The 12,471-nt window shown below is 39.9% G+C and overlaps 1 protein-coding gene across 1 annotated transcript; it reads left to right on the top strand.

Moving 5' to 3' along the window:
- Nucleotides 1–761: 761 nt before the first annotated feature.
- On the top strand, nt 762–10,608 carry mydgf (myeloid-derived growth factor). The gene is made up of 6 exons (XM_023400068.2): nt 762–1,001; nt 2,881–2,931; nt 3,038–3,099; nt 3,429–3,510; nt 5,639–5,711; nt 8,515–10,608. Exons 1-6 carry the CDS (start codon nt 852–854, stop codon nt 8,592–8,594), a joined length of 498 nt encoding a protein of 165 aa, XP_023255836.1. The 5' UTR covers nt 762–851; the 3' UTR covers nt 8,595–10,608.
- Nucleotides 10,609–12,471: the final 1,863 nt, after the last annotated feature.

Consider the following 12,471-nt stretch of genomic DNA (forward strand, 5'->3'; position numbering starts at 1 on the left):
GAATCCATCATAGTTCCTTCATTGATTATATTTTGTATTAATAATTTCAACTGGCAAAAGAACTAAAGAAACTGAAGCTGTTAGATAAATATAGTGGAATAAAAAGTGTAAATATTTGCTTCCCAAATGCAGTGATGTACAAATATGAAATAGCATAACATGGAATAACTCAAGTAAATCTATATTTATTTATCTTTTATTTTTATACTTTACACACTTTTTTTAATTTATCTATCCACAACAGCTGACCTCAAGATTTCCAGCTGGGACCATCTCTAGACCCAGCCACACTCCACCCTGACAGCACAGGCTCCAACCACAAACCTGTACAAACGTACAAGCACCACAAAATTATATTTAACTACTAGTACTTGTCTGTGTAGTTAATTTCCAGGAATAGTGGGTCCTGATAATTCCATTTAACCTTTTGACACTCTCAAGGTGTGTGATTTTTCCTGGAGTGGTCTTACATAAATCCAAATGCAGATGTTCCATTGGTGGTCATACTGTCCTGTTACTGTAACAGTATAATAATACACCGTATATAATTGGTTGAAAGGGGGCGACACCGTGTGGTCAAGAGTATTACTGTACTATAACGATCGTGTAAAAATAATTTTATGATTATTATTTAATCCATAAGCTGAACCAAACAGTGGTAACTTTTCTTATGCCATGTGATGGGGGAGATACTGTTTTTTGGGGGGTGTTTTTTCATTGTTTTTGTTTATATTTTGTTTTTGTCTGATGTGTGACGCGGAGTGTGACGACACTCAGTCGACGGGGCACCTGAAAACCGGGGCTTCCACTCTCAACCAGCGCTACACCGCTACCTACAAGAGCAGGAAGATATGGCGACTGAAATTAACTTCTGTGTTGTGAACCTGGCGTTTCTGCTCGTGTTCGTGTCGGTTGTTGCCTCCGATCCGGCAGAGCAGATGAAGACGGTGGAGTTCAACGTTAAACCCGGAGGAGTGGTGTACACTTTCTCCGAGGGAATAGTAAGTGACCGTGTCAAGTATCCTCTTTATTTTACACTGTTAGCTTAAGTCTTTAAACACCAACTTATTCACAGCTGCAGTGATGCTCAGTCTAAATCTTTACCGTCCTCTGCAAGTTTCAGTGGAGTCCAGTCCACCGTGTATGATATTGTACTCGCGCCACTGTTCCTGAGTAGTCAGTCATCAAAAGACTAATAACAGTAGCAAGCATATTATGAATTGTACCGTGTTTAATAGTCTTGTTTCAGTCATTAAACTGTTGCACATTTCATATATTTGACCATCATAACAGCACAAGAGAAAAAACTACATTCATTGTGGTCGCAGTGTGATGACGACACAGCCCGTGAGCGGCTGACACGTCGCTGCCACAGCGGCTCCGCTCATTGGCTCACAGCTTGGATGAATGAGAGCTGCTGTGTCCGGGTTCATTTTCAAAGGAACGTTTAATGTGATGTCTGTGCATTAAGAGACTGATAACTTTTGTTTTTTTACTGTCATTTATTCATATCTATCTATTTTTCTATAATTGATCAAGAATTAGTCCATAAAATAGGTTAAAATAATAACAAATGTAAATTAAAATAGGTTCTTTTTCACAGCAGACATTTTGACTGGTCCTAGCAGGAAAAGCACAGGTGTTACTAATGGTAGAGTAGAGTGGCTGTGGGTAGTGCTGCACAATATGGTGTAAGCAATTATTATCATATTACCGGTAATTAGGATATTTGCTGATATTCATAGGCAAATAGAAAGGCAAATGTATGCAAAATCACATTAAATAATCAAACTGATATTGAAAGCAGTGCCCTACGTACCCATGAGACTAAACTATTTACAGTACTTTGTACAAGTTTTAGGCACTAAACGTTAAGTGGGGATGCTTTTGAAAATAATGCCAGATTTCAGTTAATTTCATACAAAGTACAGTAACAAGAAAAAAAAAAAACTTTCATCAAATCAAGTTGATGTGACCACGCTTTAGCCTTTAAAACGGCACCAATTCCCCCCGGTATACTTGTGCAAAGTTTTTTGAGGTACTTGGCAGGTTGGATGTTCCAGTATCTTGGAGAAATTGCCACAGTTTTTCTGTGGACTCAGGCTGTCTCAGTGTCTTCCGTCTCTTCATGTGATCAGTCTGGCTGCTGAGATCAGGGCTCTGTGGGGGCCAGACCATCTGCTGCAGGAGTCCTTGTTCTTCTTGTCACTAAAGATGATTCTTAATGTCTCTGGCTGTGTGTTTGGGGTCATTGTCATGTCTTAATATGAATTTGGGACTGATCAGACGCCACCCTGATGACACTGTGTGATGGATAAGAATCCAAATTTGATTTATTGTCGAACCCTAGCTTAGAACTGATTCCTCATTCACAATCCCAGGGATGTGAAACTGGCACATGTAAATTTAGGCTGCAACTAACGATTTGCTTCATTATCCATAAATCTGCCGAATAATTCTTCAATTATTCAATAAATCATTTAGTCTACAAAACATAAAGAAAAATGAAAAACCTTTAAAACAACTTTCACATATGACAAGCTGGAATCAGCGAATGTTTGGCTGAAAAATAACTTAGTTGTTACCAATTATTTTTCTGTGGAACGATTAATTGACTAATTGTTTCATCTCTCAAGAAAATGCAGCCATGTATAGTGACAGTAGTTATGTAAGTTAGGTTATTTTCAACCATTAAATCAACACTGACAGCAGTCTGCATTGTCCCTCCTGTTCAGGTCAACCTGTGGCACAAACAATTAGTAGATTAATGGAACTTGTTAATGAATATCAATATCGAAGTAATTGATATGTTAATAATGAATGTAATATGCAGGCTCAACTATGCACTAACTACCAATATGTTTCACTCTTTTATTACAGAGGGATTATGAATGCTCATTCACTTATGCTTCACAAGGGGGAACCAATGAGGTGAGTCTCTCTCTCACTGTCAGCCTATTACTGATTCATCATATTATTGATTTTTAATTACAGCAGCTTTTAAGCACGAATGTTTGTCTGCTTTTGTGCCAAACAGCAATGGCTGATGAATGTAGGTCTCAGTGATGATGACAGACTGTTTTCCTGTTCTGTGTGGAGGTGAGACACGCGCGCACATACACACACACACACACACACACACACACACACACACATAAAGAGCTGTCTGTGGCAACTGAGACTCCTCTTCAGCTCAGTGACCCTGATGTTCAGTGTCTTCAGTGAAAATCTTTCCCATCTGTCTCTGTTTACACTGAGTTGAGTTCTTTGATTTTGGTTAATTGTGACAGTCACAGGAGTTATTAAAAGAGAAATAAACCAACAAAGTTTCCAACATCAAATGTATTCATGCCGGCTTTAATAAGTGGATGAATTTATGCAAATGACTTAAAGATGATAACAAATATTTATTTTTTTGTTTCTGTCAGACCTCAGGGGAAATCGTACCTGTTTTTCACCCAGTTCAAAGCTGAACTGAAGGGAACCAAAATTGAATATGCCAACGCATATGTAAGTATAAAGAAACCCTGTTATATGCAAATGTTTTTATGGCGTCCTGGTTCTCAACCGCCAGTTTGACCGTCAGCAGCTGAGTACTTAGTCTGAGTAACTGGTGGATTTTTAATTTAACTGCTGCTGTTTAATGTTATAAAAACTGCCAGTAATGTCATCTAAACCATTCAATATAGGAATTAAGGTAACCACATACGACATGGCTTGTATATTAGTCAGTTATGTCTTAGAATTAGCACCATTGTTATGTAGATCTCATACAGTGATATCATAAAACAAGTTTAATGTAAACTTTACGAAACATAAACAGAAATCTTATACATGTGTCTTTGCCTCTTTCTGCTGACTCAAACTTAAAACTCCAATTTCAGAGCAGGCTCTTCTTGTGAAATACTGGCCTAATCCAGTCACTGCTATGTGGTGTATCTTTAAAAAATTGCACATCCCTAGTCCTCAATGTTGTAATTTGTTGGAAGCCAAATTGCACCACGGCCTGCACAATATAGTTATTAATACTCCTGGTGTAAGACATGACGAACCCTCGCCTGTGTTTTCGCTCCTCAGCTTTTCTCCCACTGAGTGATTAGTTGGAGTGGAGCTTGTGTTGGACAGCAAAAAGCTCACAGGACTTTTACTACCTAACAAAGACAAAGTGTAGTAAAGCGTTTTTCCTTGATATTACCTCGCAGTTTCAGGCGCCCTGTCAGTGTAGAGATTAAAGCTTCTCTTAGCCGCCCCAAATAATTTTAGGGGGTAGAATTTAAAGTGTCTGCACAAATGTCAGAAAATCAAGGCAAAATATTCTTGACGATCTTTTTTGCATAGCCTGCAAGTAATAAACCATCCACCTATGCACCAGCAATACAGGGATATATTTTATAGGGTAAGTGATAAAATTAGAGGCAGATTTTTCCGTCTTGCAGTTTCCTAACTAAACGGATGGAAACAGCTGTCAGCGTGTTATCTTGGTTTCTGAGACAGCAAAGGATTAATGTATTGCTTATTTATCTGATTAAGCCCTTAAATTGGAAAATTGTTATCTCAATGTCCTAAAGCCCAAGCAGACCTCTACTGATTTCTTGTTTTGTGTGTCCAACAGTTCACAACCCAGATATTCAGTTGATGATGGTATAAATCAGATAAATGCATTAAACAATTAATCACTTGTCAAAATGTTTGCAGATTAATAATTGATCAATTGTTTAAGCTCTAAATTTAATATTTATTTAATTTTAAATGTATGCTTTTTTTTTAGCCAACCATAAATCAGCGATATCAAACTTACAACCAACAAAGTGTCTGCTTCTAAAAGTTTTCATTTCCCCAAATTATTCTGATTAAATTTTCTCCAGACGTCTGGCTCACCGAGTGTCACTTCACATCATCATCTCACAGACAGAGCAGCGCAGAACCTGGTTGACTGTAAAGTCCCGAGCAGAAGTGATTAAAACTTGCCGTCACTTGCTTTACTACACGTCCCCTCCTCTCATACTCCATGTCTCCATGGCAACCCATCACGCGCTCCACACTTCCCTGTACGTTGGGACGGTTTGAGCTACACTCCGGCTCGTACCGTCACAACAAACCCAAGCAAACAGAGACAGTCAAAGTAACACAAAAACTTTTTATTTGTCCTGGAAGTCAGACTCAGAATCGTCGTGTCTTTGCACATAATGTTTCATGGAAGGTTAATGTCTGAGCTCAGTCACTTAGCGAAGGTCTGCCGTGTCTGATGTGGTCGTCGGTGAAGTGAAGCACACCTTGACACGCCTCCTTCCCCCAGCAAGGACAGTCCTGACATTCTGCCATTAGTGAGAGCACATGTTTCCTCCTCCTGCTCTGGCTCCGTGCCCTGCAAGTAGAAGACAAACACACAGGAAATAACTTCACTAAATGATGGGACAGGAATAACCTCGCATACACAAACAAAGACACCTGCCACCCCCACACAGCATCTCATTGACCTTGTCGTCACATCCTCCAGCTTTCCCGGCCGGTCTGTTGCAAAAAAAAAAACAAAAAAAAACAAAACAAAAAAATTGTTGTCTGCTGTGCCGCCTCTCATCCTGTTTATTTTTCTTTCTCCCATCCTCCTCTTCATCACTGCTGCTGTTTGTGTCTCCAGTCACAGACAGCGGCGGCGGGACAGAGTGATGTGCCTTTGAAGCCGGAGGAATTTACCGTAGGAGACTCAACAGGTGAGAAATTGATTGTATTTCCAAGTGTTCAATCAGCTTTCTCTGCTTGTCAGGTCGATCTGTCACTCTTTCTCTCTCTCTGCCTCTCTGCCTCTCTCCTTCTCTCCGTCACGTTGCAAGTTCCCTGCTGATTTCCCTCTAAAGCATATGCTCCAGCTGTGAGTGGGTTGCCATTTTGTCCCTGTAGCATTATCTGTTGTTATTCAGTTCCCACAGAAAATCCCCACGGTGGCTTCAGTTCCAGACTGTGATTAGCAACAAGTCACACCGAAGAGCAATTTACTGTAACTTCCATTTTCAGCAGATTAGACGTTACAGTGCAGAGGCTTACATACTTACAAACTCACAAACTATCACAGGCATAAGGATAATCCCGTCTCTGGAAAACAATTCCAGTCATAACTTTTAGGGATTTTAGATGCCGTAGAAGTTCTTAAGGGAGCTCGGTCACAAACTATAAATATGTTCACGTTTAGCAGGCTGCAGATTCTCCACAAGGGGGGAGCTGTTCAGTCATGGACAGACCAGCTTTTCCACAGACAAACCAGCGTCACCTACAGGCAAAGAAAGTAACAGCTGTTGCTTTGTGCCACCTGCAGGCGATGAGTATTACAACTGAAGGTTTTTATATCTGCTATCATGTGAAGTTAATTACTGAACTGAAGGAGTTGGTAGCCTCGGCCAAGCTAGCTGTTTTCACCTGCCCCTAGCCTTTATGTTAAGATAAGCTCACCACGTCCTGACTCCACCTCTGTACTTGACGCACAGACACGAGTTTGAAACCAATCTTTTCACGTCATTCTTCATTCTTGGATAATGTTGCACGGTATACGGATACTAGACAGGTATCACATTACCCTGCTGTTAGAAATGGTACTATGCCCTATTTTATTAATACAGATTCTTTAAGAATGAAAGTTTTCTAAAAAAAGAGCCGTATTTCCTGCGTCAGTGTATGACAGTGGGGCTGTGTGTGCGTGTGTGTGCAGCGCTCTGCTTCCACTGACCATGAAGGTGACAAAACGAGAGGCATGGGTGCAAATACAGGTGCTCTTGCCGACGGTCCACGGGTTGTCGACAAAACAAAATATGGCATTGTTTCAGTTACATAGCCGACAGTCAGGCGAAGCCCATGGACACCACAAAGCCCTCCTGTCTGTAAAATATATTCTAAATTTCCGCTGACCAAAAGGAGCCAAAAACATCCAACTCGGCAAAGCATCTCGCAGAGAGACGTGCCAACCTGTTTAAAGAATTCAAAGAGCAACAGGTTAGCGAATGTGATAATAACATAATGACATCATGTCCATGCCGTCGAGTATAAGTCAAACAAGTCATTTATTTTGTGACAAGAAACCTTTTTGTAACCATCGCAGTTTGATGACTCAATAAAGGGCAACAATAACTGTGTCACTTTGCTTCATCTATAATCTCTATGCAAATGCATTATTCACACTGGTAACGTTAACTTAACCATAACTTGCAAGCTGCTAAAAATCAGGCGAAATGATCAGTTTATATTCAGTCAGTGCTGGTAATGGCAATAATGGCATGCACATTTTCGTCAGTAATTATTCTGTTACTATCAAACATGCTCAGTAGAGCACAGACTTCCCCCAAGGAGGTGTACTGAGTCGTATTAAATGCTGTTTAAAAAGGGATATTTTGGCCTCAAATATCAAAGAGATCACATAAACTCAAGGATAGGGGACGTCAGATTTCTACATACCATGTAAAAGCTTTCATAACATTATGATCCTGTTCTAATTATTTACAATAATTCAATTATTAAATGTTATAAATATACTAATTCATTGTTAAAAACACACCTACGTGTATTAAAAACATACACACTCATAATGAACATAAATGATGTTAACTGAACGTCTGGGACTCTGGCAGCTCCCAGGATTATTAGGCTGCACTCTGCAGACGCACTAAAGTAGACTAAACACAAACGACTCAATACACCTCCTTGGTCTGCAATCTGCTTTTTAAAGATATATTTAAAGATGACAATGAGAACACATGCTGGTGGTATGGCGATATTTAAGCAGGCGTTGTATCAAAGTCATATTTTGGTATCGTGATAACACTGGAAATCTCCCAAAATGCTGAACTATTCTGAAAATTTTCAGACACATGAACACAGGTGTTGTTGGACTGGAGAAATTATCACCCACCCAGAGCTAATTACTCAGTTCCACTACTCAACAAAAGATGTATATAGATTAATACAGTTAACACCAACGTTCACATTAAAAAACATTGTCAGCCTGCATTGATCAATTTTTTCTCTTTGTATCACACCACTGTTTATCTATCTTTGGACAAATAAAATCTGGTGAGGACCTCCCACTCCTTTCATCCAAAGTTATCTGGAGAAGAGCAGATACACTGTGAGCAGAATAAAGCTCCTCCTTAGTCAGCAGAAAATATGCTCTAGTGAACAGAACTGTTACATTTTCAGGTTGAATATCTAAACCATAAAACCTCAATCGCACAAACAGCAGCCCTAAAAAGAAAACAAATGCAGTCATAGCGTTCATTGCCTGCAGGTGGCACAAGTGTCAAAGTTGCAGCAGCTAGTACTTTCCTCGCTTGTAGATGTTGCACATCTACATCTGCTGGGCGAATGTCCCCAACAGGCAGTGCAGGTTGGACTGGATCTGCAGGTCTGAAAGCTCTAGCTCTGCAGGTCTGCGGTCATATGATGCTGGCTGGGTTCAGGTGCTTTTCATCACTGACACTGTGTGTTTGTAATTCTGTTAATATATTGTCTGCTCTCCCGTCTGACCTCTAGTGACCCACAATGATGGAAAATTCAGCGCTCAACTCTCCAAACTGACCGCCATCGGAAAGACGCGACACGATGAGCTGTAATTGATCAGAAGTCGGACTCGGCTTTGGTCATGTTTCGACCAATCGGAGCAACTTGTTGAGCTGAGTCGGCCCTCTGCTCCAGCTCAGCGGTCAATGAAGGATGGATGTCGGAGACTTTTTCCCGAGTGACAACCAAAATTTGAAGTAGGATGACACTGATATCACCTTCACAGCACTGTATGTCAGTACAATAATTACCTGGTATTTTTGTACCATAATGGATTTATGCTACTTGGGACAAAAAGAATAAAACAGTGAGGTGACAGTTGATTATCTTTTTTGTTTGTTTGTTTTAACATAATATCCTAGATTAAATTCTGCCATAAGATAAAGTGCTTCCATAGTTGTTTCTTAGTTTCTGAGGCTGTAAGATTTTCAGAGAATAAATCTGCCCTGATCCACTGGGGACGTATGTGAATGTATAGAGGATTGGTGTTGGGGGGTTTGTAGAGTATAGATAACATATTTAGAGTAGGGAGGGATTTATCCATCTTGTGTAATCCTGAGAGGAAAGTGACTAATCCCAAATATCGTCATCGCACAAACATAAACAATTACATTTTCTTCAGTCTCGTTCTGTTGTGAGCTTCTGTTGAGACGTCGTCATCGCTCTCTCTGTTTCTCTTCATCTGTTCCACATTACTGAAAGCACCACATTCGACCCCCCCCCCCCCCCCCCCCCCCCCCCCCCAAAAAAAAAATCACAGATCAGTATTATTTGTGATAAGTTTCTGTGGTGTTCTTGTTTTTGGCCTGAAGCAATTCTTGTAATTGAGCAGATAGCAGCTTCATCATATGGTGTTAAGAGAATAATAAATAGTATACACTGAAGATCATGTTTTTGAACACACTGTATGGCATTTTTGGATAAAGCTCAAAGAATATATAATAAGTGTAAAATAATATGTAAATTAAATAGAAAATATAAGAAGGCATGAAGTTTCCAAAGTCCCGAGAGATAATCTTTTTTTTTGTGCAACAAACTGAACATAGTTCACACACATCAGAAAGTCTTATTGATCAGCAAATCAGATCAAAGACTCTGCACGAGAACCAAGAAATCTGCCCCTCAGTCGATCACTTGAACTCATTTTCTGATGTTTTGGTCCTTAGACCTTTATCAAGTAATATGCAGATTTTACATGAAGATCTGAGGACCCAAAAATCAATAATAAAGTGAGAACAAGTGATCAACAGTGTCTGATTTCCTGCTTCTTGCACATTAGACAAAAATGCATCATTGTTTTGGACATGTGGAGCTCTTTAGGGAGAAATAACTTGAATTAGTCACATTTTATTAGAAATATCATCACTGTCAGTACACACCTGTAGCTGGCAACAGTGTTCACAAAAATCCCTTATTTCTTTCATGTTCTCGGGTACTGTTTTCTAATTTTAGGTTATTTTAGTGAACTTTCAGTGGCATTGTGTACAATGTGACCATAAAGCTAAAACAGTGAGTGCACAGACGTGGCTCTTGAGCTTTCATCCTTCACAGTCACCTGTGGATCAGCGAGGATATTGTGCATGTTTCAGAAGTGCATCATTATTATAGGCTCCCCCCCCCCCCCCCCCCCCGCTCTTATGTAGTGAGTAGGATTGCCTTTATCTTCCTTACACTGATCCAACCCGCTTAGATCCAGAGGATGAGTTCTGGGGATTGATTTCAGATTTGAGGATTGTGCTGATTTGATTCTGCGGTCGGATTACTTTCTGAGGTTCGTACCTTGTTTGGTCTCGGTTTGGTTTCTCTCATCTGTCTAGATGTGATCCCCTGGAGTTGGGGAAATGCTCAGCAGGGATGTTTGTGTGTCCCTTTTGTCACCATCGAGGCTTCCTCCGGGATCACAACAGGAAATAAGCACGTCCAGATCCTGACCCGGAGTGGAAAAAACACACGAGATGTTACTTATTTTGTACATGTTTTCTTTTTTCTACTTCTTGATTGTTCTGATTCATGATGAAATGTGATGGATGTTTCAATAAAGACATGTTGTCACTGTTCTGGAGATAAGTCAGAGTTTTCTGTCTTGTTATGTCAGTCATAATCTGATTGAACCACCTACATCTTCGTTAAAGGGTAAACATGAAAAGAGAGGAGAAATCTGTGCCAGCAAAGAGGCATTAAATATTCTGAGCACTGTCAGAGCCGGGCCAGAGCGAACATGGCGGAGAGCATTTTTCTGCCCCTGTCATATCTGTCCAAAATAACTGTAGTTTTAGTACCAGCACGAATGTATTCCTAAGTTAAACTCAGTTTGTGTGCAGCGTAAAGGAAAGCCAGGTTGTCTTCATATGAGACTTAACATTAAAATAAACATCATGAAGAATTCACTTGAAAACGTATTCTGCAAGCGTACTCAATTAACATATATTGTCCTCGGATAAATGTTTGCATGCGATAAAGCGCCTCCATCGTTTCTTCTTAATTTCTGGGGAGAAAGGCTTTGCAGGGAGGATATACTAAATCCAGAGGCACATATGGGAGTGTATAGTGCGGTGATCTTTGTGGGCTTATGAAGATATAGAATCAGGAGGGATTTATTCATCTTATGTTAAGCCAAGAGAAAATCAGTATTCTTGATTGTTCTCAAATTGGCATCGTGGAATTTATGATACAGCAACTACATGCAATTTAGCAGTGTTTCAATGTAAAATGTAGCCGTGACTGTAACTATAAAACTATGAATTTTAGGTCGAGAAAATCTGTGAGTTTCAACAACATCACAACAAGCTGAGCCAAGAAACTCCCACAGAGTCTCCTATTTGTGATTAAAGCATCTTATAGCAAAGCTGTGACTATTTCAGACTCTCATTTCCAGCTTTGTGACCTTGTGGAAGAATATTTCACACTTTGTTCTCAAGATGGTTGTTCCATTGAGTAATAAGTCTTTGTAGCATAATAGTTCTTTGTTTAGTATCAGTTCAGTCTGTCTCTGAAACTCAGAGCTGCCTCTGCTTTCATCCAAACCCTAAACACACATATCACTACTGTTAACCATCTGGTGTCAGCAGAGATGCTTACTTTTAACTTCCCCCCCACAGCAGGACTGTCAGGAAAATACATACACTTGATGCTGCGGGCTTAGATTACGATGGCAAGCATTAAAGAGCTTTGATCAGAAACATTTTTAGCAATGCTACCAGCATGAAGCCGGTCTGTCCACCACTTTGGTCCAGACTGAAATAGCTCAACAACTATTGGATGGATTTCTATGAAATTTTATACCGACATTCATTATTCCCAGAAGACCAGTCCTACTGACTTTGGTGATTCCCTGCCTTTTCCTGTTGTATAATGCTTCATAACCTTTTTGGCGTTTGGAAGTCTGAAAAAATATGCACAGCTTTGTGTGGCATTTCCTTTTCTGTTCATCATCTCACAGCTCCACAGATTTACCTTCTGACCCATCATCATCATCATCATCATCATCATCATGATGTAAAAATTAACACCCATCAGCCTCAGTGGTCCTTTATGTCTACTGATAATTAACAAATGTTAGAAACCCACTAAGATGAGTTGGTGAAACTGCTTAACATAAGCATGTTAGCATGCTAATGTTAGCATTTAGCACCTCTGTGCCTAAGACACTGGCAGAGCTACAACATATTCTATAATTTTCTATAATTTTCTTAATGTCGACAAGTCCCCTGAAAAGACCAGGACTAATAATGAATAGCTCCTTCTGACAAGTGTTATTTTGTGCATCTTTTGTTGTTCAGTGCCTGATACAGCTCATTCCTCTTTGCCACCGACCTCCACTGCTGTCCAAAAACTATTAAAAACACATCAGTGAGCCACGATGTTGCATATTGCTTCCTTTCGAACATGAGCACTGTGATTAATTTTGAGTCAATACCACATACACCGTCC

Source organism: Seriola lalandi, unplaced genomic scaffold, assembly GCF_002814215.2.
Source record: "Seriola lalandi dorsalis isolate HSWRI2012SDOR001 ecotype SW California unplaced genomic scaffold, Sedor1 jcf7180002052130, whole genome shotgun sequence".
Classification (NCBI taxonomy): domain Eukaryota; kingdom Metazoa; phylum Chordata; class Actinopteri; order Carangiformes; family Carangidae; genus Seriola; species Seriola lalandi.